Source organism: Anabas testudineus, chromosome 1 (assembly GCF_900324465.2).
Source record: "Anabas testudineus chromosome 1, fAnaTes1.2, whole genome shotgun sequence".
NCBI classification, from domain to species: Eukaryota; Metazoa; Chordata; class Actinopteri; order Anabantiformes; family Anabantidae; genus Anabas; species Anabas testudineus.
In genome coordinates, this window is record NC_046610.1 from 989,851 (window position 1) to 1,012,612 (window position 22,762).

The window sequence follows — 22,762 nt, forward strand, 5'->3', positions numbered from 1 at the left end:
TCTTCCTGCTGTCTGAGGTCAGTGTGTGTTCAACTGAACAAACCACCGACTGCAGAATGTACAGGCTGAGGGCTCCAGCTGACGGTCAGTGAGCGTCCGTCCAGTTTTTACAGTGTGTCAAAGGTCAGTCGCCCGTTGTTTACTATTTGTTTATCTGCAACCTTTCTTCTTCTACTACTGTTTAAATGATGAATACGATCTACGGCCACCTGCTGATACACACAGTTATTCACTAGTGACACTTTTTGGCCCAGATGAAGGCGACACAGCAGTTGGACTGAGTCTCCTCTAGTTCTCTGACGTCTGCTTGATGTGTGTCAGCCCTACGAGTACAGGCAGCCTCCACGGTGCCGAGTAATACTACTAGTAATACTACTGAGAACTGCAATACAACAGTAACAGATGACGTCTCAGATCAGTGATCCGTGTGTTCAGAACCGTCTCTTTTAGAAATAAAACTCTTCACGTGTGACAGAGACGTCCTGTCCCTATCAGAGTGCCCTTGAGCAAGAACCTGCAGCAGCTCAGGTTTTTGACCTTTTCTCTCCCTCTCTGTTCTCAGGTTGAAACTTTGCCCTCGTCCTGACCGCTCTCCAAAAACCAGACTAATCCAAGTCGTCTTCTTCTAAAGTTGTTTTAGGGCAAGAAGGAATAAAAATCACAGCAACTTAACTGAAATCCAAGACCAGGTCCTGTATGAGTCCTTCTGATCTCTGACACCTAAAGGAACTTATGCTCTGCAGAAAAAAGGCACATTATCATGACGAATCTTTAATGAGTGTTTAACGTAACGAGTGTTACTGTTGGAGGTGGTGGAGACAGGTGGAGCTCTGATGTTTACCTGCTGAAGAAAACAGAAAGCTTCAGGATCATGTACAGAGGGTTTCTTTCTTTTTTGCTTTCATTCATCATCTCATCTTGAGGTTTGTTTGTTTTTGGACCCAGGCCAGCCCGAGTCCTGGAAAGGGGCGGGGACACGTATTCGACTAATATTAAAGGGCCGCTCTAGGGTTTCTGCACCGTCCACTGGGACACTTCAGCGCTCCACAGTCAGCTGCTGCGTTCAGGTCATACGAAGACCTTGGCGAGCGCATCGGCCCCGGCGCTGCCGATGTAGCACTTGGTGGGGTGGAACGCCACGTCGTGGATCGACTCCTCAAACTTCTTACGGTGGGCGGTGAACTCCTGGATGCACGTTTTACTCTCCATGTTCCACAGACGGATGGAGCAGTCGTGACCTGGAGACAGAGACAGAAGTTCAAGTCAGACGATCAGCAGTGTCAGAAATCAACCCGGGTGGGGGTGGGGGGGCATGAACAGCTGTGGAGCATTTTAGTTAAAAGCACAAATAGAAATGTGATGATGTAAAGTTCCTGTTTATTCTTTTGGTTTCAGCATCGTATGTGTGTTTTATGTCTGAATCTTGTCTAAGATTAATAAAGAGGTTAAAACTTCCATTTACCTTAAATACATTTATACAAAAATGTGTGAGAGGATGAAAACGTACTTCCAGACATGAGGTACAGTCCGTTTGGATCCACAGCGAGACTCGTCACAGAGTCCAGGTGGGCGACCATGGAGTGGATCAGTTTCCCTTCAGTTTCAGACACAGTTTCAGTAAAAACCACATCAGGACTTATTGAAGTATTTGTGAACGTGTCATCACAAGTTTTATAAAAATTATTTTTCCAACGTGTGACGTTGACATGATTCAAATATCTGTGGAGGAAACTAACTAACTAACAAAGTAAATGTCTCCCACTTTAACTCCACTACATGTATGTAACAGAGTATTTCTGCTGGAATATTCCGAGCTCTGCTCCTCTCTGTGACTACTGATGTGAAGTCGGTGGAACTTGTACCTGTGTTATTGTCGAAGAACTGGATGTGCCGGTCCTCCTGAGCCGTGATGGTGATTGGCAGCGTGGGATGACTCAGCACTTTGTTGATCTTGCAGGGAGATTCTGTGCGGGGGAAGAGGGAAGAAAGGACAACATTAGCATTTAATACCTGCAGCGTTCAGACTGTGAGCACTTAGAGAGAGACGATTCCTGTAACACGCATCAAGTCGACAGCTGAAGATCGACGTGTCTGTCGGTTGGTGTGATGAAAGAAAAAGAAGTCCAGGTGACGTTTCTTCATCTCCTGTGCAGACTCAGAATCACTCCGTCTACTTTCTACAGATACTTAAGTACAAATAAAAATGTATCCATTCAACCACTACTGAAAATCAGTAACACACAAACAAGACCAGGTCCTGAACACAGAGAACACCTGCGTTAGTCTGGGTTTGTGATTGGTCAGCAGATTTACCTGGTGGTCCGGCGGACTCCAGCTTCAGGACGAGTTGCTGCGTCTCCATGCTGAAGAGCCCGATGTGTCCGGTGCTGAACGACGTCACCATGTGGGCGGGCTCGCTGCTCACCATGTCCACGGAGGTCGGTACCCCCAACTCTGAAGGGTCACAGGTCACAGGTTATTTAGTGATGATGTGAATCACTGACGGTGATTAATTATCATTTACACCTAATGTTTGTAATATTAAATTATATGTTTGTATCACCTCCTACTTTATTTGAATTATTATTAGTTTCAACTTTAGCTCGTACACCGACCACTCGTTTCTCACCTCCTCTCTCGTTGAACACAGCAAGAGACGGCGACGTGTTGGCGGCGTTCCAGAGCCGGACCGTCCCATCAGCCGAGCAGGAGAGGAGTCGGTGGTGAGCCGAGCTGTAGACCAGACCCCACACCGAGTCTGTGTGACCGCACAGCGCCCCCCGCAGGACTGAGGGCTCTGCAGCCAGGAGAGTGTGAGTGACACGAAAAAGAAAGTGTGTTTAGGTTCGTCCTCTAGTCTGTTTATGTTTCAGTCCATCAACTCTCTCTCTACCCTCCATCAGTGTAACGTCCAAACGTACCGTACGAGTCGTAGGGGTCGATGTTGGGGTTGGGGGTGTTCCAGCTCTGAATGGTGCCGTCCACCCCCCCACTAAAGCACTGCTCACCACTCGAGCTCATGGTGACACATAGCACAGCACCGCTACAGGGAAGGCACAATATCGGAATTTACTCCCTTATCAACATATATAACTCCAAATCACTCTCTGTTCTTGACTGATAACAACAATCCGAGGTTTGATTCCAGCCGAGAACTGTGTCAGAGCCGTTTTCTCACCTGTGGGCCCTGAACGTGTAGATCGGCTCCACGTCTAAAGCAGCACATCTGGAAGAATAAAGAGTCTGTATTAACTAGAAAAAATGTGGCATCAAAAAATCCTGCTGTAATATGAAAAAGAAATATCGAAAATCCAACTTCAAATCGAAGTTTATCTAGATAGATGTGCACCAAGTACGAGGATCACGTGTAGATCGTCTCTAACATTTAGTTCTAATAAATCATTCATATTTTCCCTCACTTCTTGGCTGGTGCCGTCTTCTGGAGGTTCCACAGTTTGAGGGTGTGATCCTCCGAGGCGGTGACCAGGACCGGCTCCACCGGGTGAAAGGCCAGACCCCGAACGGAATCAAAGTGGCTCCGCAGGGTGAACTTTGGGTTCCAGGTCTTCCTCAGAGCGTCTTTGTTATTAGTGATCTGATGGAGGGAGTCCTGACAGGTTACAACACACCTGGTGACTCAGTGTTTCTCCCGTAGAACCTCTCTGAAATACTGACCATCTGCTGCACGAGTGGATTTTAATACATTATGGATAAAGAACTTACAGCTTGGAAATAACCAGAAATTTGGGTTATTATATAACTTTCAATATTTAGGTCACATGAGGAATAACGTGGAAACACTAAGACATATTTGTTCTGGGTCTGTAAACTCTGGAATTCTGATTCTGAAAAGTCTTTTATGAGTAAGGTTTTACTTGGTTTTCCTGATATAGTTCGACCGCTAAAGACACATAAATAAATTCTGCCTGAAATCCACCAGAAACCTTCGTTTCACTCACGTCGTATGCCAGACTGTCGGCCTCGTTGGCCACGGTCAGCCCAGCAAGTTCTCCCAGTCCGAGCTCGTTAGAAACCGCCTCGTCCACTCTGCCCAGTATGAACGACTTCCCAGTTGACGGCAGGAACGTCATCGCCTCTACAGGGGCGACACAGAAAAACCAGACTGTGTTTTCAAACCCGCTTCATGAAGCTCCACCACTGAGGTTAAAACCCTGGATGAATATGATTGGTGATTAATTCATCGGATGACATAACGAAGGCAGGCTACCGTCATCTGGGCGTCCCACTTCATGCTCATTGAGTCTGGGCACGCTGGGCCGCGAGGGGGGTGTCACAGGGGGCTGCATGGAGGGAATGTCCTCAGCGTCCCGTAGGTTTGCCAGCATGTCCTGCAGCTTAGACCTATTTGGTCCTGGAGGAAGAGGAGGAGGACAGTGATGAAGGGGTTGAAACAAAAGAGGAAAAGATGAGAAACAAACAGAAGAGGTCAGAAGAAGAAACCATGGAAACATGGAGGCAGAAGAGTCTTTAGGACAGAAATGAACAACGGGCAAAGAAGACCACAGCAGTAGGAAAGAAACCAGAAGAGGATTGTAAATGCAGCAGCAGCAGCTCTGCAGAGAAACCAACTAAGAAGGTGAAGGAAAATAAAACCTTAAAAACAGCCTGAAGAGAAATAAAGAAACCGATGAAATGTGTCAGCTGCTGTTTGGTGAACTGCAGAATTCATCGACACAGAGACAAACAGAGTGAGGAGAGAGGATTCAGCCTGGTGCTGGACTTACTCTTCACCCCCTTCTTGCCCTTGCGTTCCTTCCTGTACTGCTCCTTCAGCTGGGCTATCAGTCCCTGGTCCACGTCCCAGGCCATTTCACCCAGAGGAGACGGTTCTTCCTTCTCTACAGGCCAGTAAGAAGAGGAGGAGAAGGAATGTGGGGCAGAAACCTGGAGTAAGTGTCGGGACGCTGTACAGTACATATACACCAACTTGACTCTGATAAACCTGGTGGTTCTGGGCCTTTTATAGTTTTTAAATATAATTGCATTTCTACTGTTAAAATGAAAAATAAAGACACATTGTCTTTAGCTTTTAGCACTATTTTAGTTCAGGTTGCATTGGCTGGATAGTTTTTCTGATGATTGACACAATAGTGAAAATCAAAAGCTGCACAAAATGTCTGCAGATGGTCAAAGAATCCATGAGGACATCCAGGGATGAGAAAGATGCAGGAGTCACTGAGTGTGCAGGAATGACATCCTCCATTTTAACAGCGAGCTAAAAAGAAATAATGGATTTCATCATGGTTTCTGTAGCTCAGGGCAGGTGGCGAGTTTGGTGGTGGAGGTGGCGTGGGTTCAAGAAGAGAAGGAGTCAGAAATGACAAATGTGTTTCATAACAGAACATCATGCAGCAGAACACAGACACTGCTTAAACTGCCCTTTTCTGTGTGGGAGTGCCCACCTGCTGTTATTACCAGACCAGGTGAAACCCACAGCTGAAAATAAAAACATACTGATTCTCAAATTAGGAAAAGCTAAATCCTCTCTCTTTGGTGCCGTGACAACTGAGTGTATGCGGTGAGATCTGCTGCATTGAGTCAGCACTCCTTTACAACTCTCTGGACTGTGAAGTGTTGAATCACGAACTGCGTGGGGATGCTTTTTGTCATTGGTCGAATGACACTGAATGTGTTGCTAAGTAACAGTAGAAAAAGGAGGATTTTGTGTAAACTGCGGGGGCAGCCAGGTCACCAGCTGGGAACTTTGTTTTGTAAAGAGGGTTTTATATATAGAGAGGAAGTGTGTAGATGCAGGAGCAGCATTCAAAAACTCATCTGGTTTAATTAGTTTTAATGTGTTTGTTGTTGTTTGTTGGTTTCGTACAAACAACCTGGACGTCAACTACCAAACAAGGACCTGAATTTTTTAACACTGGTTTTTGTGGTGGACTGAATGCACTAGTCTGGAAATGTCTCAATAACTAATGGGAGGTTTTTGTACATGGTCATCAGTGGTATTTAATGGATACAAAGTTGTAATTAATGGACTGTAACAAACAAAATTATGCAGAAACTAGTTTTGGCCTGAAGTTAAGTTCCACATGGCACTATATTAGGTCCTCTTAGTTTTTACTTTTGTAATTATTTAGAAAAGGTTAAAATCCAAGCAGCTTTTGAATAGTTGAATTAGGTGCCCTGGAGTCCCAGAGAGGTTTAAACAAGACAAACATGACACTAACTACAGAGTATGAACCAGTTAAAAACCTTAATCTAAATTAGTGTTCTCTCGTCTTACCCCACTCTCCGCTGTCCTCTCCACTCCTGGACTCAGGAGATCCGTCCAACTCATCTGGACTCGCCAAAAAATCAAAACCTTTCAGGGCCTCCTCCGTGTCAGGGTCGTCACTGAGGTCAGAGGTCGTGGAAGACGGAGTGGACGATTGTTTCTTCCTCACCATCTGTAACAAAATTAGAGACAACTGTGTCTCACAAAGACAAGACTAAAGTTCACACACAAACTAAATATGTAATAAACAAACAAATCAATATATCCAGATATTTCGGTCTATGAAGAATGAGCCCTACTGCCCAGAATGCAGCTTTAAATAATCCACAGTGAGTGAATGTGTGTGTGTTTTAATATGTGTCAGGTCTTACTGCAGCCAGGTCCAGGATGGTTTTGTCCCTTTCTTCACTGTCCTCATCCTCGTCTTCATCGCTGAACTCTGCTGCAGCGCTCTCTATGAACTTAAAGGCCTCCAACACGGTGGCAGAGTCGGACATGTCGGGTTTACTGGAAAGAAACAGGAAAGAAATGAGGTGACCCTGGTGGTTCGAGCAGTGAGATGAGAAAAAGAACAATTATCCACGTGTAAATGAAAATAACACGTAATGACGGGCTATGACTGTACCGGCTGTAGGTTCCCTGTTGCCTGTTTTACAGTTTATATTAAACAGGCTTTTGAATTTGAGGTGTAATAAAGATAACTTTGTGGATTTATTAAGTCTTTATTAAGTCTAAACTCTGTTGCAGCTCTGAGGCCAAATTAACAGACTAATATTATAATTTATAAAGTGTGCCAGAGATTTCACACATGAAACTGTGAAATATTCACTTGTTAAGTAGATTTTTCCATCTCACTGAACATATCATCAGACGGTCAACATTAAATCTGAAGGGCACAAACATGATGAAGTGATGCTTGTGATGAGTTAATTAGACTGAGATCCTGTAAATTCTTATATAGTCCTGAAAGTTCATGAAGCTGTTGAAGACATGAACTAACCATCTTTTCATAAAGTGTTACCGTGTTGTTTCATACTCTACATGAGCTACGATATGCAGCTCTAAACACGAATGTCAAGTATTTTACACACAAAACACGTCTTGTCTTCCTCACAAACCCCGTATGGTCAGGTATGGTTGGTAGAAAGCAAAACGACATCATTACGACATCCACCTTTTCCTCTCACGTTAACATCACTATGTCACATTGTACCTGACCATGCCGCTGTCCTTCAGAGAGGACGGTTCGGTGCCGTTCACCATGGGCTCGGCCTTCTTCTCTGAAGGTTTCTCCCCTGAGTCACCGGTAAGACCGAGCAGCGCTCTCACCCTCTGAGACTTCACATCCAGGATGGTGTCTGTGTACCCCACCTCCTGCAGGTATCTGAGGGAGGACAAAACACGAACCAGGTCAGAGAGTTTATATGTAGTAACAATTGCACAACATCACTACATACAGTTTATTTTCATACTGGAGGAGTTTTGTTGGTAACATGTTATGGCACAGACCCGCACATAGTCAATACTTAAAAATGAATCAAGTTCCCTTAGAACTCATTTTAATAGCCTTTGGCTAGTCATAAATGCAAATAAAATAAAGCAGCCTTGATGGTTTGATCCCGGTTCCTCCAGGACACATGTAACACATGGAGACACTGAAATGCTATAGTAGAACCAGCATCTTTGTTCTAGCAACAATTTCCTCATGAGATCAATAAGGTCAACGTATCATGATGCTGCCACCAACATGCTTCACTGGGGGGGTGTACAGTTATCACTTCATGAGCAGAGCCTTCAGTTCACAAGGAATGATGCAGGAGTTCTGCTCTAAAAGTTTTGGGTCATTAGACCAGAGAGTCTTTGTCTTGTAGATCCTGTTTGGCTTCTTCGAACCATGCTATAAGGCCTGACTGACTGTGGCTTCAGTGGTCATCCTTCTCTGGAAAGGACTTCTCAGACTCTGTTAGTCCGACCCATGGGTTCCTGAGCTACACAACACCACAGTTATTTTAACAGTTCAGCATCCTTAAAGGGCAATGCCACCAAGTTAGACACAGTTCACCTGAAGTACAAGAAAAACTGAGATGCATTAAAGGCACAAGAACTCGAACAGAGTCAAACATTGGTTGTTTTTTTTATTTGTCGAGCCAAATAGCAGTAGCGATTTGTGCATGAAGTCAAAGCACAGTTTATTGTCAATGGAGCAGTTGATTTTATATCAGTCACACAAATTCTATTCTTTTCTGGCTGATTTCACATTTTCAGTGACAGTGATGCACAAATCACAAATTCTGACAACAACACCCTGAAGCAAAGTTTCCTTTTTTAAAATCTGCAGAATTCCCTTTAAACAGAACCAATAAAAACTCAAAAGAAGCTTCTCTCTACTCTGGAAAACTCTACTTTACCTTCACGCTGGGACACCAGATGAGCCGGACACTGCTGACCTGAGAGCAGTGTCTCACCGAGCAGTTTTATCCTCAGTGGACGGAGACTTTTTCTGAATAGCATCTAGTGTGTTTTTCCACAGAGAGAAACAGAGGAAGGTCGGCCTCCCTCCCTCTGTACCAGCCTCTGCGATCGCAGGAGGACTCGACGTCTCCACACAATCCTCCATTCACTGTCACCACACACACAAATACAGCTGTGCTCATGATACCACACACGTCTACACAACGGTTGTGTCTGTTAAAACACATGTTCACTGCAGCAGAGATATTAAAACGTTGCCGAGGTGACAGACATCATGCTCACAGAGCTCACACTGTTCATCGTACACAAATAAACTAAAATTACAGATCACAGGTTACTGGTGTAGATAAAATTAAAAAATATCTGACCACTATAAGCTACAACTGATACATGATGAAATGTAAATGACAAACTTAACCATGTGACACAAATCTCCACAGACTGTACAGTTTAATTTCTTTCTTCTCCATCACATTATAATGATTTAAGCAACATTTGAGCCAAATCAAACAAAAAGTACAGAGGTAACCATGGTAACCACTCTACAGGCTACAGGTAAATATTACCCAATACCTCTGGGTTTAGGGTCTGAAGTTGAGCTCTCATAAAGACAGATTTACTTCCACAGGTGAATCCCCTGACGACACAAACTCCAGCCATTTATAAATTAGCGAGACACTCCACGCTAGCTCCCCGGGCGCTGTATGCAGCTGCCCACTGCTCCCCCAGGGGATGGGTTAAATGCAAAATGTCATTGTAACATGTAAATGTGACAAATGACGGTTAAAGGCTTTCTTTTTCTTCTCTTCATATATATATAAATACTTCACAACGACAGCAGATGAACAGAATGATGAGCTTTTGCTAATTTGGAACATTTATATGATTCAGACTCAGTCAAACATCAAATCTAGCCACAGGGATTGCAAGCCAGTGACTTCTGTGCCGGTCCCAAGCCCGGATAAATAGAGAGCGTTGCGTCAGGAAGGGCATCCGGCGTAAAAATTGCCAAAATAACCATGCGAATCATCAATAACACTTTCATACCGGATCGGTCGAGGCCCGGGTTAACAACGACCGCCACCGATGCTGTTAACCTACAGGGTGCCGGTGGAAATTTGACTACTGTTGGTCGAAGAAAGAGGGGAGGCAGAAGGGTTCGTGGGCAGAGAGAGAAGGGGAAAGGCAGGAGCATAGGTTTGAGAATAGGGACTCTTAACGTTGGCACAATGACATGGAAAGGCAGAGAGCTGGCAGACTTGATGGAGAGAAGGAAGGTAGATGTACTGTGTGTGCAGGAGACAAGGTGGAAGGGCAGCAAGGCCCGTAGTATCGGAGGAGGATACAAACTGTTCTACCATGGTGTTGATAGGAAGAGAAACGGGGTAGGAGTGATCCTGAAGGGGGAGTTTGTGAACAGTGTTCTAGAGGTGAAAAGAGTCTCAGACAGGGTGATGAGCATAAAGCTAGAAATTGAAGGGGTGATGGTGAATGTAGTCAGTGGGTATGCGCCACAGGTTGGCTGTGAGTTAGAAGAGAAGGAGAGATTCTGGAGTGAGTTTGATGAGGTCATAGAGAGTATCCCCAGAGGAGAGAGTTGTTGTTGGAGCAGACTTCAATGGGCATGTTGGTGAGGGCAACAGAGGTGATGAGGAGGTGATGGGCAGGTTTGGTGTAAAGGAAAGGAATCTGGAAGGACAGATGGTGGTGGACTTTGCTAAGAGGATGGAAATGGCTGTAGTCAACACTTACTTCCAGAAGCGAGAGGAACATAGAGTGACATACAGAAGTGGAGGTAGGAGTACACAGGTGGACTACATCCTATGTAGACGAGGTCATTTGAGAGAGGTTAGTGACTGCAAAGTGGTGGTAGGAGAGAGAAGACAGAAAAGAAGACCAAGTGGTGGAAGCTAAAGAATGAAGAAACTTGTGAGGAATTCAGACAGAAGTTGAGACAGGTTCTTGGTGGTCAGGATGAGCTTCCAGATGACTACAGCAGAGGTTATCAGGGAAACAGGTAGGAAGGTGCTAGGTGTGTCATCTGGAAAGAGGAAAGAAGGTAAAGACACTTGGTGGTGGAATGAGGAAGTACAGGAATGCATGGGAAGGATGTGCAACAGATAAGGGTGATTAAGGACAGAGATGGAAAGGTACTAACAACCCAGGAGAGTGTGCAGAAAAGATGGACGGAGTATTTTGAGGAGCTGATGAACGAGGAAAATGACAGGGAAAGAAGGGAGGAAGATGTGGATGTTGTGGAGCAGGAAATAGCAGAGATTGGAAAGGATGAGGTGAGGAAGGCTCTGAAAAGGATGAAGAGTGGAAAGGCTGTTGGTCCTGATGACGTACCTGTGGAGGTGTGGAAGTGCTTAGGAGAGACAGCAGTGGAGTTTCTAACCAGTTTGTTCAATAGGATTCTAGAGAGTGAGAAGATGCCTGAGGAATGGAGGAGAAGCGTTCTGGTTCCGATCTTTAAGAACAATGGTGACACGCAGAACTGCAGCAACTATAGAGGAATAAAGTTGATGAGCCACACAATGAAGCTGTGGGAAAGAGTAGTGGAAGCCAGGCTTAGGAAGAAGGTGGAGATTTGTGAGCAGCAGTATGGTTTCATGCCCCGTAAGAGCACCACTGATGCCATTTTTGCTTTGAGAATGTTGATGGAAAAGTACAGAGATGGTCAGAAGGAGCTGCATTGTGTCTTTGTAGATTTAGAGAAGGTGTATGACAGGGTGCCGAGGGAGGAGCTGTGGTACTGTATGAGGTCGTCGGGAGTGGCAGAGAAGTACGTCAGACTAGTTCAGGACATGTATGAGAGAAGTATGACGGTGGTGAGATGTGCTGTAGGTCAGACAGAGGAGTTCAAGGTGGAGGTGGGACTACACCAAGGATCAGCTTTGAGTCCCTTCTTGTTTGCTATGTTGATGGACAGGCTGACAGATGAGGTCAGACAGGAATCACCCTGGACAATGATGTTTGCAGATGACATTGTGATTTGCAGTGAGAGTAGAGAGCAGGTGGAGGAACAGCTGGAAAGGTGGAGCTTTGCTCTGGAAAGAAGAGGCATGAAGGTCAGTCGTAGTAAGACAGAATACATGTGTCTGAACGAGAGGGATCAAGGTAGAAATGTTAGGTTACAGGGGGCTGAGGTGAAGAAGGTGCAGGAGTTTAAGTACTTGGGGTCAACAGTTCAGTGTGATGGGGAGTGTGGAAAAGAGGTGAAGAGGCGAGTGCAGGCGGGTTGGAGCGGGTGGAGGAAAGTGTCAGGAGTGTTGTGTGACAGAAGAGTGTCAGCAAGACTCAAAGGAAAGGTCTACAAGACAGTGGTGAGACCAGCTCTGCTCTATGGGTTAGAGACAGTAGCAGTGAGAAAGAGACAAGAGGCTGAGATGGAGGTAGCAGAGATGAAGATGTTGAGGTTCTCCTTAGGAGTGACCAGGTTAGACAGAATAAGGAACGAGTACATCAGAGGGACGGCTCACGTTGCCTGTGTTAGCGACAAAGTCAGAGAGGCCAGACTGAGGTGGTTCGGACATGTTCAGAGGAGGGATAGTGAGTATATTGGTAGAAGGATGTTGGAGATGGAGCTGGCAGGCAGGAGGACAAGAGGACGACCAAGGAGGAGATATATGGATGTCTTAACAGAGGACATGAGGTTGGCTAATGTTAGGGTAGAAGATGTTCATGATAGAGTGAGGTGGAAAAGGATGACAGGACAGGCAGCAAATTGGTGAAACTACCCCATCAAATGATGTTACAGAAGATAATAACCTGTAAATTAAATGGTTTAATTTAAAGTGACTGAAGAGAACAGTGGGGATCAGATTCTCCACCTTCCCCTAAGCGTTAATCCTTTCGAAGTGGACTTAAGAAGATGATTTATGGTGCAGCTATTTGTTAAATCTTTGTAGATGCTGGAAATGACGTGTGCTTTTTCACAATCCATTCATTCACAAACAGACAGAGGAAAGGAAACACACACACACACGGATTAGTGTGTTTAACTCTCATTAGACGTGTTAATCTCCATTAAGAAGATTGACTCTGCTGTTTTCTGCTTTTTGTTCTGACACACACTCTGCTGTCCCATGACACTGTGAAAGTCTGAATTAGTCTGTGTGCGTTCGTGTGTGTAAACTCACTGTCGGAGCAGCTGGCGTCCTTGTTTCCAGCTGAGCTGATGGCTGCTGTTGGGGGGGCTGGGAACATCACTGTCGTTCTCATCTGAGACAGAAACACACGGAGAGACACAAAATCACCAACATGTCTCCAGCTCCTCCTGGGGATCCTGACATGCACCCAGATATGAAAAACCCCTGGAGGGTGTTTCTCGTCTCCCACAGGTTCTTCTCTCCACTGTCCACAATATGTCCACAGGGAGGTGTCCAGGAGACACCAGACCACATGCTGCATCACGTCGACTGGCTTCTTTCAATACTAAATAGCAGGATGTGAGGAGATGTGAGATGATTTTGCCGAAGTAGGTACTTCTCCTCCACGTTGTGCTTCAGATTTATTTGTGACATAGGATGAGATGAAGTTGAAAGAACATCTACAATCAGTTAATAACCAAGTTAGTTTAAGGTTAGACAGCATTTGAGTGTCAGTCACAGGACAATTCTAAGTCAAGAGAATTAACAAATATAATGTGTCTTAAATAATAATTCAACAAAATCTGATCTTTATTGAGAACAACCATAAAAAGCTCACACTAACATTTACATTTACATTTAATCATTTATCAGACGCTTTTATCCAAAGCGACTTACAAGTGAGGAACAAGGCAAGCAAACAAAATCTAAGTCAAGAAGAAACAACATCAAAGCAAAGTGCTATCGAAAAAGTGTTTCTGTTTCAAGAGATGTGAGAGTGAAAGGGTAGAATTTTTTATTTTTTTTTAAGTGCAAAGGAAGATGATGAAGAGTTCTGTTTTCAGCAGTTTTTTAAATATTAAAGTGAGGTGGCTGAGCGTGCAGAGATAGGCAGCTCATTCCACCATCGTGGGATCACTGAACTGAACAGTTTTCCTTGGTGTCGACTGTGTGGTGCTGGTACCACCAGACGACGTTCCCTGGTTGAGCGCAGTGGACGGGAGGGGATGTAGACCTGAATGATTGAACTGAGATAAGATGGAGCTGTGGAGTCAACCACTCTGTAGGCAAGAGACAGAGCTTTGAACTTGATCCTTGCAGCCACCGGAAGCCAGTGCAAAGATCTGAAGAGCGGTGTGACATGAGACCTTTTTGGTTGATTAAAAATGAGGCGTGCTGCCGCATTTTGGATCATCTGGAGGGGTTTGGTCGTGGATGCCGGTAAACCCATCAGTAGTGCATTGCAGTAATCCAGGCAGGATAAGATCAACGCCTGTACAATGAGTTGGGTCGTGTACTCCGTCAGATCGGGTGTGATCTTTATGATATTGTGGAAGGCATATCTACCCGACCCAGAGACTGTGGCGATGTGATCTGTGAAGGTCAGCTGATCATCAATGATGACCCCCAGATTTCTGGCTGACTTAGTAGAGACAATCACAGCAGATCCAATGTTAATGCTGATGTTGTGTTGAGTTGAAGGTCTGGCAGGGAAGACTAGAAGTTCAGTTTTGGGTATGTTGAGTTGAAGGTGTCTTTTTCTCATCCAGGCAGAGATGTCAGAGAGACAGGCAGAGATGCGAGATGAGACAGTTGAGTCATCCGGCGGAAAAGACAGGAAGAGCTGAGTGTCATCTGCATAGCAGTGATAAGAAAAGCCATGAGAATGGATGATAGAGCCTAGAGAAGAAGTATAGATTGAAAAAAGAAGAGGACCAAGGTACACCGGTGGAGAGGTTATGAGAGTCAGAGACACGCCCCTGCCAGGATACCTTAAAGGTTCGTTCGGACAAGTATGACCGAAGCCAGGCTAGAGCTGATCCAGAGATGCCCAGGTCTGAGAGTGCAGTCATGAGAATCTGATGGTTCACAGTGTCAAAGGCTGCAGATAGATCTAATAGAATAAGGACAGAAGATTTACCTGCAGCTTTAGCCACCCGTAGGGATTCCAAAACAGTCAGAAGTGCCGTCTCTGTGGAGTGACCACTCTTGAAGCCAGACTGATTGACATCAAGGAGGTTGTTCCGGGAAAGAAAGTCAGAGAGTTGATTGAAGGCTGCATGTTCCAGAGTCTTGGCCAGGAATGAAAGAAGAGAGACTGGTCTGTAGTTCTCCACAAGGGAGGGATCCAGAGAAGGCTTCTTCAAAACAGTGGAAAAAGTATGTGAACCCTTGGGATAATGACCTCCAACAAGCTAATTAGAGTCAGGTGTTAACTTAATCCAACACAAATTATTTTGAGGGTGTACACTAGAGCCACTTTTCTCCCAAAAGGAGCTTTCAGATGATCTACGATAAATAATTGTTGATTTACATAAAGCTGGAAAGGGTTACAAAGTGATGTCAAAGACTTTAGAAACTCACCAGTCTACAGTTCAACAATCTACAAATGGAGACAGTTTGGGACTGTGGTCACTCTACCAAGAAGTGGGCGACCAGTCAAAATGACCTCAAGAGCACAACAAACACTATGAGGTTTTTATGGTTGTTCTTAATAAAGACATGAAAGATCAGATTTTGTTGTGTTATTACTTTAGACACATTATATTTGTAATACTTTTGACTCAGATGTGAATCAGATCACATTTTATGCAAATTGATGCAGAAAACCATGAAATTCCAGTTTCTGCAGACAAGGTTGATGCTGTGTGGTCAAAAAGCAGCAGAGCGGATTCTGAGCCGTCACGTTTCTGTGCTCTGGTGAAGATGCAGAGTCACAGAGCTCTTTGAACCGCGTGTCAGACGAGTGTTTCAGCAGCAGAGCACCAGCATCTGACTACTGAGCTGTGGCAGTTCATTAAGAACAGAGAGGAAGAGAGGTTAGTCTCACCTGAATCATAACTCGGAGGTTTTAACTCTGCCTGGTTCACTTCTGTCCCATATTTCAGCTTATGGTATTTGGCCCTGAGGAAGAACACACACAGATAATTATCAGAGTTATCTCAGAGTTTGACCAGACATTATTAGCTTCTATCTAAACTTTAATAAACTTTCTCACAACCTCAGACGGACATTACCACTTTAGTTCTTGAACAATGATGAGGACAGTGAGGTTCACATATGGGACAGAGACGACAAGTGGTTTGAGAGTGGGGTGACGGAACCCTGCAAATCCACAGAGGTGGAGGCCTCAGACTCAACCTGTCTCCTATTTATCATGCTGCCCTTTCATCCATCCCAGAAAGATCAGGACCAGTTCACACCTGCACCAGGTCGATCACACTTAATGACCCACTTTAGGGGGTTCGAGTGGTGGCAGAGGTGTGACTATTACATCTTTTTAGACCCTCCTCTTCTATTGTCAGTGAAGATTCTCCTCCTAACAAAAAGGAAATCCAGTGTCCAGATATATTTTCCCTGATTCTCCATAACAGTGAATGAATAACTAAAATGAAACCAAAATAGAACAGTGGATTTCACATATTTTAATGGCACAATAGTAAATGACAAGGCAAAGGTAGGCAAAAGGTAAATGACAATTCATTTCTTTAGTCTGTGTTGAAGACAATAAATTCCCCCACAGACTGTGGTGGCTCGCTGTCTGAAAACATGAGGGTCTGCATTTCATATCCAATTCACTACAAAAAGCACCAAACTGCAGATAATTTGATCTTCAACAACACTACAAACATGTGGAATATGACCTGAATCAAACCTAAGGGTGAAAATGACCACTGATATGACTAATGATATGATGTAATGAATGCACTAAAATGTAAAGAAACACCAGTATAGTTCTTTTTAGAGCTGGTTCCAGAGAAGAGTTTCAGTGTCCTGTGATGCTCTAAATGCTGTTTGTTGGAGTTTTAATGATTGTGAATGCGATGCCAACATCTTTATACATCATGTGTCTTCCTAAAACCCAGCTGCAGCACACAGCTTCCAGACCAGCCAGACAAACACTCAGAGTCCAGATTATGTGATTTATAACCTATAAATCCATAAGACGATAAGCTGCTCTTTGAGGCTGACAGATCAATTTCACACTGACAAGCTGATCGTTTTTATCAATCAGAGTCACTTTAATTTTATTAAAATCCTTGTTTAACTTTAAAAGAGCTGCATTTCTGTTAATAGACAGTTTCACACTAATACTAATAAAGGTCAGAAATATTCCAGATGTCATCAGTGATCCATGTTCATGTTGAACTCACTGTAGTTTATTTTGCTGAGAAATAAAAATCTGATTTTAGATTTTATAACTTTTTAGAGAGAAAATATCAACAACATTTATTTTAAAAATAATAATTACAGGTTGATTATTACATGGTAACAGTGAAGTTATACTTCAGAAATAATAGCAGGGTAATACCTGGTTAACTATAATGTAATAGTGTTAATACTTTAGTAATAACAAGGTAACAGAGGGGTAATGTTCAATAATTAATAATGTAACAGGGTAATACTTCAGAAATATAACTTGTATATAAATACTACCCTATAAAAAATAATGAGGTAGTATTTTAGTAATAAAGTGATATTATCTCAGTAATATAAAGGTCATGGGTAATCATTTCAAATTTACTAGGTAATAGCAGGTACTAAAGGTAATTAAAATGTAAAGGAGTAATATTTCCGTGATAATAAGATAATTATTTTATTATCAACCCTGTTACAGAAATATTACCTCTTATTACTGAGCTATTACACCACTATTATCATGTTGTTAATGAACTATGAAGTGAAACCAAGATTTTATGTTTTAGCCCAGTTTGTAAACTTGTTTTTAGAGTTGAGGCGTAATGTAAGATAAGGATTTAAACATGTACGTGTACTCTAACCTCTCTTGTTTGAGGGCGTACTCCAGCATCTTGATTCGTCTCACCAGGTCCTTCTTCAGGTTCTCCTGCCCTCTCCGCTCCCCCTGCAGGAAGGCGATCTGAGCCTGGGGGATGAACAGATGAACATTTAATAATGATGGATGACAGAGAACATCACTCCAAAATCCTACCACTCCATCCATTAAGATTCATTCCTTGGTGACTTTTCTATTAAAATACCACAGTTGGTTTAATTGTGCAAGACCAAAAACACACACAGAGAAAACTAACAAGTGCAGAGATTAACTCAAACCTCAGGGGGTGGATAAAAACATCTAATCACCATTAAACATGATGAGAAACAAACAGAATGAACAAAGCAGTGAGTCTGAATCCACCTGACACTTTCGGCTGCTGTGATTATTTGCATTGATTATTCTCTGAGCTCTTATTGTCTTTTCATCGCTGCTGTGTGGCGATCTGATTCCCCACTGAGGTTATTAAAGTCTTATTGCATCTAATTTTGTTCGTTAAGCTCTAAGTTTAGTGCTCAGCTGCACCACAGAGGACTGAGTGAATAACAGCAGCGGTGGTATGGACGACACACACCTAAAACAACTAAACACAGTAAAGAAAAGCTGGGCCTGATAAAGCAAATGAATCGTTTTCTTTCCCAGTTCATGGAATTAAACAACCTGCCTCTTCTTGTCTTTGTAAGTCTGCATGTCAGCTCTCACCTGCTGATTTGATTTGATTCAGTTTACAGATAAATACTAATGATGCCTCAAGTCCTACACAGGGAACATTCACCATTCAACAAATGACCAACTTCATGTTGACAATATAAACTTAAAACACTTTTCCGGATAATAGAACGCGTGGGAGACGCGCTGCTCAAATTTTTAAAGATGATCTTTACAACAGCATCAAATCAGTAAAATCAGTCGTGTTGTGTGTGCATGGGAATGAGCTGCGAAAGGTGAAGACTATTTCTTCCAATTAGCTCCAACAGGTAACTGACCTACACACAGACAGGCCCTGAACACCACTGACACTCGGAGCAAACAAAGACAGAGAGGTAGACCAGAGCAAGCATCTGAGAGGCTGAGGGGCCCAAAGCCTCCTGGGAACTGGAACAGGCCGAGTTCAGTTCCTGCAGCTCAGGACTCCACTCTGCTCAGAGTCTGATCCGTCTTAACATCAAACCTGAGGTGGCGGCTGAGCAGCGTGGGAGCAGACGACATGTGACGACCTGAAGTCAGGGTCACATAATGTGAGACGAGGAACTGAGAACTGTGTCAGGTCCTCGAGCTGTGAGGTTTTAGTAGTTTGTATTTGATGACCTCCCCCCTTTTTATTCATTTTTTTATTATTAAAAATGTCGGTCATCCAGATTCTCTGGCTCCTTGTTCGAGTCCGACAGTACTTGTTCTGGCGACAGGTACTGTAGAATAGCTCACTCATACCTGTATGACCCTCTCTGTCTCTTTTGTCTTATGCTCTTCACTCTCAGAAGACGTCAGCTGGCCACAGGGCCTTTACTTAAAACTCATTTAGATGCCTTAATGTTGAATTAACTGTTGGTAACAGATTACTGCAGGGTTCGGACCAGTTACTGCTTGGATCAGTCTTTGATCCTGGTTCTGCTGGAGGTTTCTTCCATTAAAGGACGTTTTTCTGTTCCACTGTCGCCTAGTGCTGCTCATTGCTGGGTTTTTCTATACTTTTCTATTACTATATAAAGTGCCTTGAGATTATTTTTGTTGTGGTTTGGAGCTAAAAGACAGAACTAAACTGAACTGGAGGAAGAAGAACTGTAGTACATTTGGATTACGGTAACTACTTAGGCATTTCTCCCTACAAACATTTGGATTTTATTCCAACAGAGCTGAGTGATTTAATGATACAGAGTGAGGTCAAAGGACAAGTTCGGCTGCTGATCAACACGAGAAACAGCAGCAGTTAGTTAAGGTCATTTAAAAACACCTGACTGCAGCAGTTTGTGCCAAAATGTTCAATTTGAAAAGGAACAGGTTTGACATAGCTTATCTACAGTCTCATAAACAGTTTGTTGATGAATAATAATAGATGTTGTTCAGTTTGTTTTAGAGTTTACTGTGTGTTTGAGAGCTGCAGGCTCTGCAGCAGGGACCCAGCTGTTACCCAGCAGGATCTGTGATATCAGCGCTAACGTCATCGCCCTGAACTCCCCCAGCGCCGCTGAGGTTCATCTCTCCTTCTGTTTGTTCTCCTCTTCATTTGTTTGTGTTTGTGTGAACAGTCACTTTCAAACCAGGTCAGCTGTTAGATTTAATATAGAGCCAACCCAACTCTACTTAAAGCTGTATTAAAGGCTATCTCAGCTATCTGCAGTTTAGCTTATTGCTGTGATACTGGAGCGGTGCTTCTTTAAAACTGCAGAAACCTGATACAGGGACAAGAGTTCATTCAAGCAAACAGTGTCATACTGTACCTGCCAAGAATCAAACAGCAGAGAGTTGAAAGGAATGAGCAGGTGGTGAAGGAGGTCTGCAACCACTATAGGACACCAAAGAAGAAAATAACCAACACGAAGAAAAAAGATTTTCATTATAGGAGTAAAAAAGTTCATTTTCAGCACAGCTGCTTTTAAAAATTAGACGTATTATAAAAATAGCAGCTGATGGACGAACTGACCCATCTGCAGATTGTTTCCACTCTAGTTCTAATAGTGCGTCATGTCCCAGATAATGTGAGGAGCGAGTGAAACAATCTGTGATTCAGTGTTTTGATTTGAGTAAAGTGGACGAAGCAGGCTGCTGCTTCCAGGCCATTTACACACAGACACACACAGTGAGGAGCAAGTAGGACACTCAGGCCTTCATTTGTGTCAAACACACATCATAAGTGGGTCGCTCCACACTCGAGGCTACTGCATCTGCATTTCTCTGAGATGATGACAGGAAACTTCATTCTGAAAACGAGACGTCTCCGTTACAGGAAAAGTCTGAATCTCCTGTTGGTGAACATTTGTTTGGTGTCTGTGCCTCTGACTTGGATTTGTGTCTATCTGGATGGTTTAAAATCAATCAACAGCTGCTCAAATGGAAATCAAAACGTGCTCTGGGACAATCACATATTTACGTGAAACTTAAATCACTTATTTACTTTATACAGAGAGCTGTTTCTGATATCTAGTCTTGTTGATATGTCTAATTTAATGCAGCAGAGTTCAGCAGCAGCACAAACTACAGCCTCCACAATGATCACACTGTCGACTCAACACCTCTCTGAAACAGTCTGAACAAGAACTGAATATGATCACCTTCAGGGTGGATTTACAGCAGGACAATTTTAGTGTACCTAATAAACTGACAACTAAGTGTACAAGAATAAACGTAATGTTTTTAGCACAGGCACTTTCCTCTCTCTGTCTTTGTTGTTTGCACCACTTACAATGAGTTCTACTCTAATTTCCTCTCAAATCCATTGAAGAAAGGTTCAAACAAAGGAGATTTCTGAAGTAATAAGACGAAGACTCGTTGATGTTCACCAGGCTTGAAAAGTTTACAAAAGCCCTTCTAGACGCTACACTCCACCAGTCGACCATCAGGCAGATCATGAACGAATAGAGAAACATTCAACACCACTGTTACCCTGCCCAGGACCGACCAACAAAGATCACACCAGGAGCAGTTGTGTAGCAGGAGATCACAGGGAACCTTAGGGTAACATATAGGAAACTGAAGTCCTGTCTGGTGGAAGCTAATATAAATTAGTCCACCATGAGGAGAACACTGGACAACATGTGTTCAGGGCAGAGTTGCTCTGGTGGTGGCAGTGTCATGATCTAGGTCTGCTTTGCTGCCTCCGGGCCAGGACGACTGGCCGTCATTGACAGAGCTGTTGTACAAGAAAATGTGAAAGTAGGTTCAGGCCGCACAGTGTAACAGCCATAAACAAACTGCAGCAGCAGCAACCTTTAGGGCTTGTGAGCTTCTGCTCAGTCCCTGGTCTAGAACCTCAACATATGTAAAGTATATATACAGTGAGGGAAAAAATTATTTGAACCCCAGCTGATTTTGTAAGTTTGCCCACTAACAAAGAAATGATCAGTCTATAATTTCAATGGTAGGTGTATTTGAACAGTGAGACACAACAATGACAAAAAAAATCCAGAAAAATGCGTTTCAAAAAGAGTTATAAATTAATTTGCATTTCCACGAAGGAAAGAAGTATTTGATCCCTTCGAAAAACGTGCTTTAGTACTTGGTGGCAAAACCTTTGTTGGCAATCACAGAGGTCAGCCGTTTCTTGTAGTTGGCCACAAGGTTTGCACACATCTCAGGGGGGATTTTGGCCCACTCCTCGAACCTTCAGCTCCCTCCACAGATTTTCTATGGGATTAAGGTCTGGAGACTTACTGTATGAGGTCGTCGGGAGTGGCAGAGAAGTACGTCAGACTGGTTCAGGACATGTATGAGAGAAGTATGACGGTGGTGAGATGTGCTGTAGGTCAGACAGAGGAGTTCAAGGTGGAGGTGGGACTACACCAAGGATCAGCTTTGAGTCCCTTCTTGTTTGCTATGCTGATGGACAGGCTGACAGATGAGGTCAGACAGGAATCTCCCTGGACAATGATGTTTGCGAATGATATTGTGATTTGCAGTGAGAGTAGAGAGCAGGTAGAGGAACAGCTGGAAAGGTGGAGGTTTGCTCTGGAAAGAAGAGGCATGAAGGTCAGTCGTATTAAGACAGAATACATGTGTCTGAACGAGAGGGATCCAGGTAGAAGCGTTAGGTTACAGGGGGCTGAGGTGAAGAAGGTGCAGGAGTTTAAGTACTTGGGGTCAACAGTTCAGTGTGATGGAGAGTGTGGAAAAGAGGTGAAGAGGAGAGTGCAGACAGGTTGGAGCGGGTGGAGGAAAGTGTCAGGAGTGTTGTGTGACAAAAGAGTGTCAGCAAGACTCAAAGGAAAGGTGTACAAGACAGTGGTGAGACCAGCTCTGCTCTATGGGTTAGAGACGGTAGCAGTGAGAAAGAGACAAGAGGCTGAGATGGAGGTAGCAGAGATGAAGATGTTGAGGTTCTCCTTAGGAGTGACCAGGTTAGACAGAATAAGGAACGAGTACATCAGAGGGACGGCTCACGTTGCCTGTGTTAGCGACAAAGTCAGAGAGGCCAGACTGAGATGGTTTGGACATGTGCAGAGG

The 22,762-nt window shown here is 43.7% G+C and overlaps 1 protein-coding gene across 4 annotated transcripts in view; it reads right to left on the minus strand.

Moving 5' to 3' along the window:
• Window positions 1-755: 755 nt before the first annotated feature.
• Window positions 756-22,762, minus strand: part of strn (striatin, calmodulin binding protein) — a 40,854-nt gene continuing 18,847 nt past the window's right edge. The window contains exons 2-19 of one of the 4 annotated variants that reach the window (XM_026360045.1): window positions 17,592-17,695; window positions 15,641-15,714; window positions 13,034-13,156; window positions 12,862-12,943; window positions 7,461-7,631; window positions 6,619-6,754; window positions 6,257-6,419; window positions 4,746-4,859; window positions 4,229-4,372; window positions 3,960-4,096; window positions 3,420-3,610; window positions 3,179-3,226; window positions 2,922-3,043; window positions 2,630-2,797; window positions 2,314-2,454; window positions 1,863-1,964; window positions 1,508-1,594; window positions 756-1,238 (exon numbers count right to left, since the gene is read on the minus strand). In XM_026360045.1, coding sequence (XP_026215830.1) covers window positions 1,069-1,238; window positions 1,508-1,594; window positions 1,863-1,964; window positions 2,314-2,454; window positions 2,630-2,797; window positions 2,922-3,043; window positions 3,179-3,226; window positions 3,420-3,610; window positions 3,960-4,096; window positions 4,229-4,372; window positions 4,746-4,859; window positions 6,257-6,419; window positions 6,619-6,754; window positions 7,461-7,631; window positions 12,862-12,943; window positions 13,034-13,156; window positions 15,641-15,714; window positions 17,592-17,695 — 2,277 coding nt within the window. In that variant the 3' untranslated portion in view covers window positions 756-1,068. The remainder of the gene's footprint in view (window positions 1,239-1,507; window positions 1,595-1,862; window positions 1,965-2,313; window positions 2,455-2,629; window positions 2,798-2,921; window positions 3,044-3,178; window positions 3,227-3,419; window positions 3,611-3,959; window positions 4,097-4,228; window positions 4,373-4,745; window positions 4,860-6,256; window positions 6,420-6,618; window positions 6,755-7,460; window positions 7,632-12,861; window positions 12,944-13,033; window positions 13,157-15,640; window positions 15,715-17,591; window positions 17,696-22,762) is intronic. The other 3 variants (XM_026360046.1, XM_026360049.1, XM_026360047.1) reach the window with 3 other exon arrangements.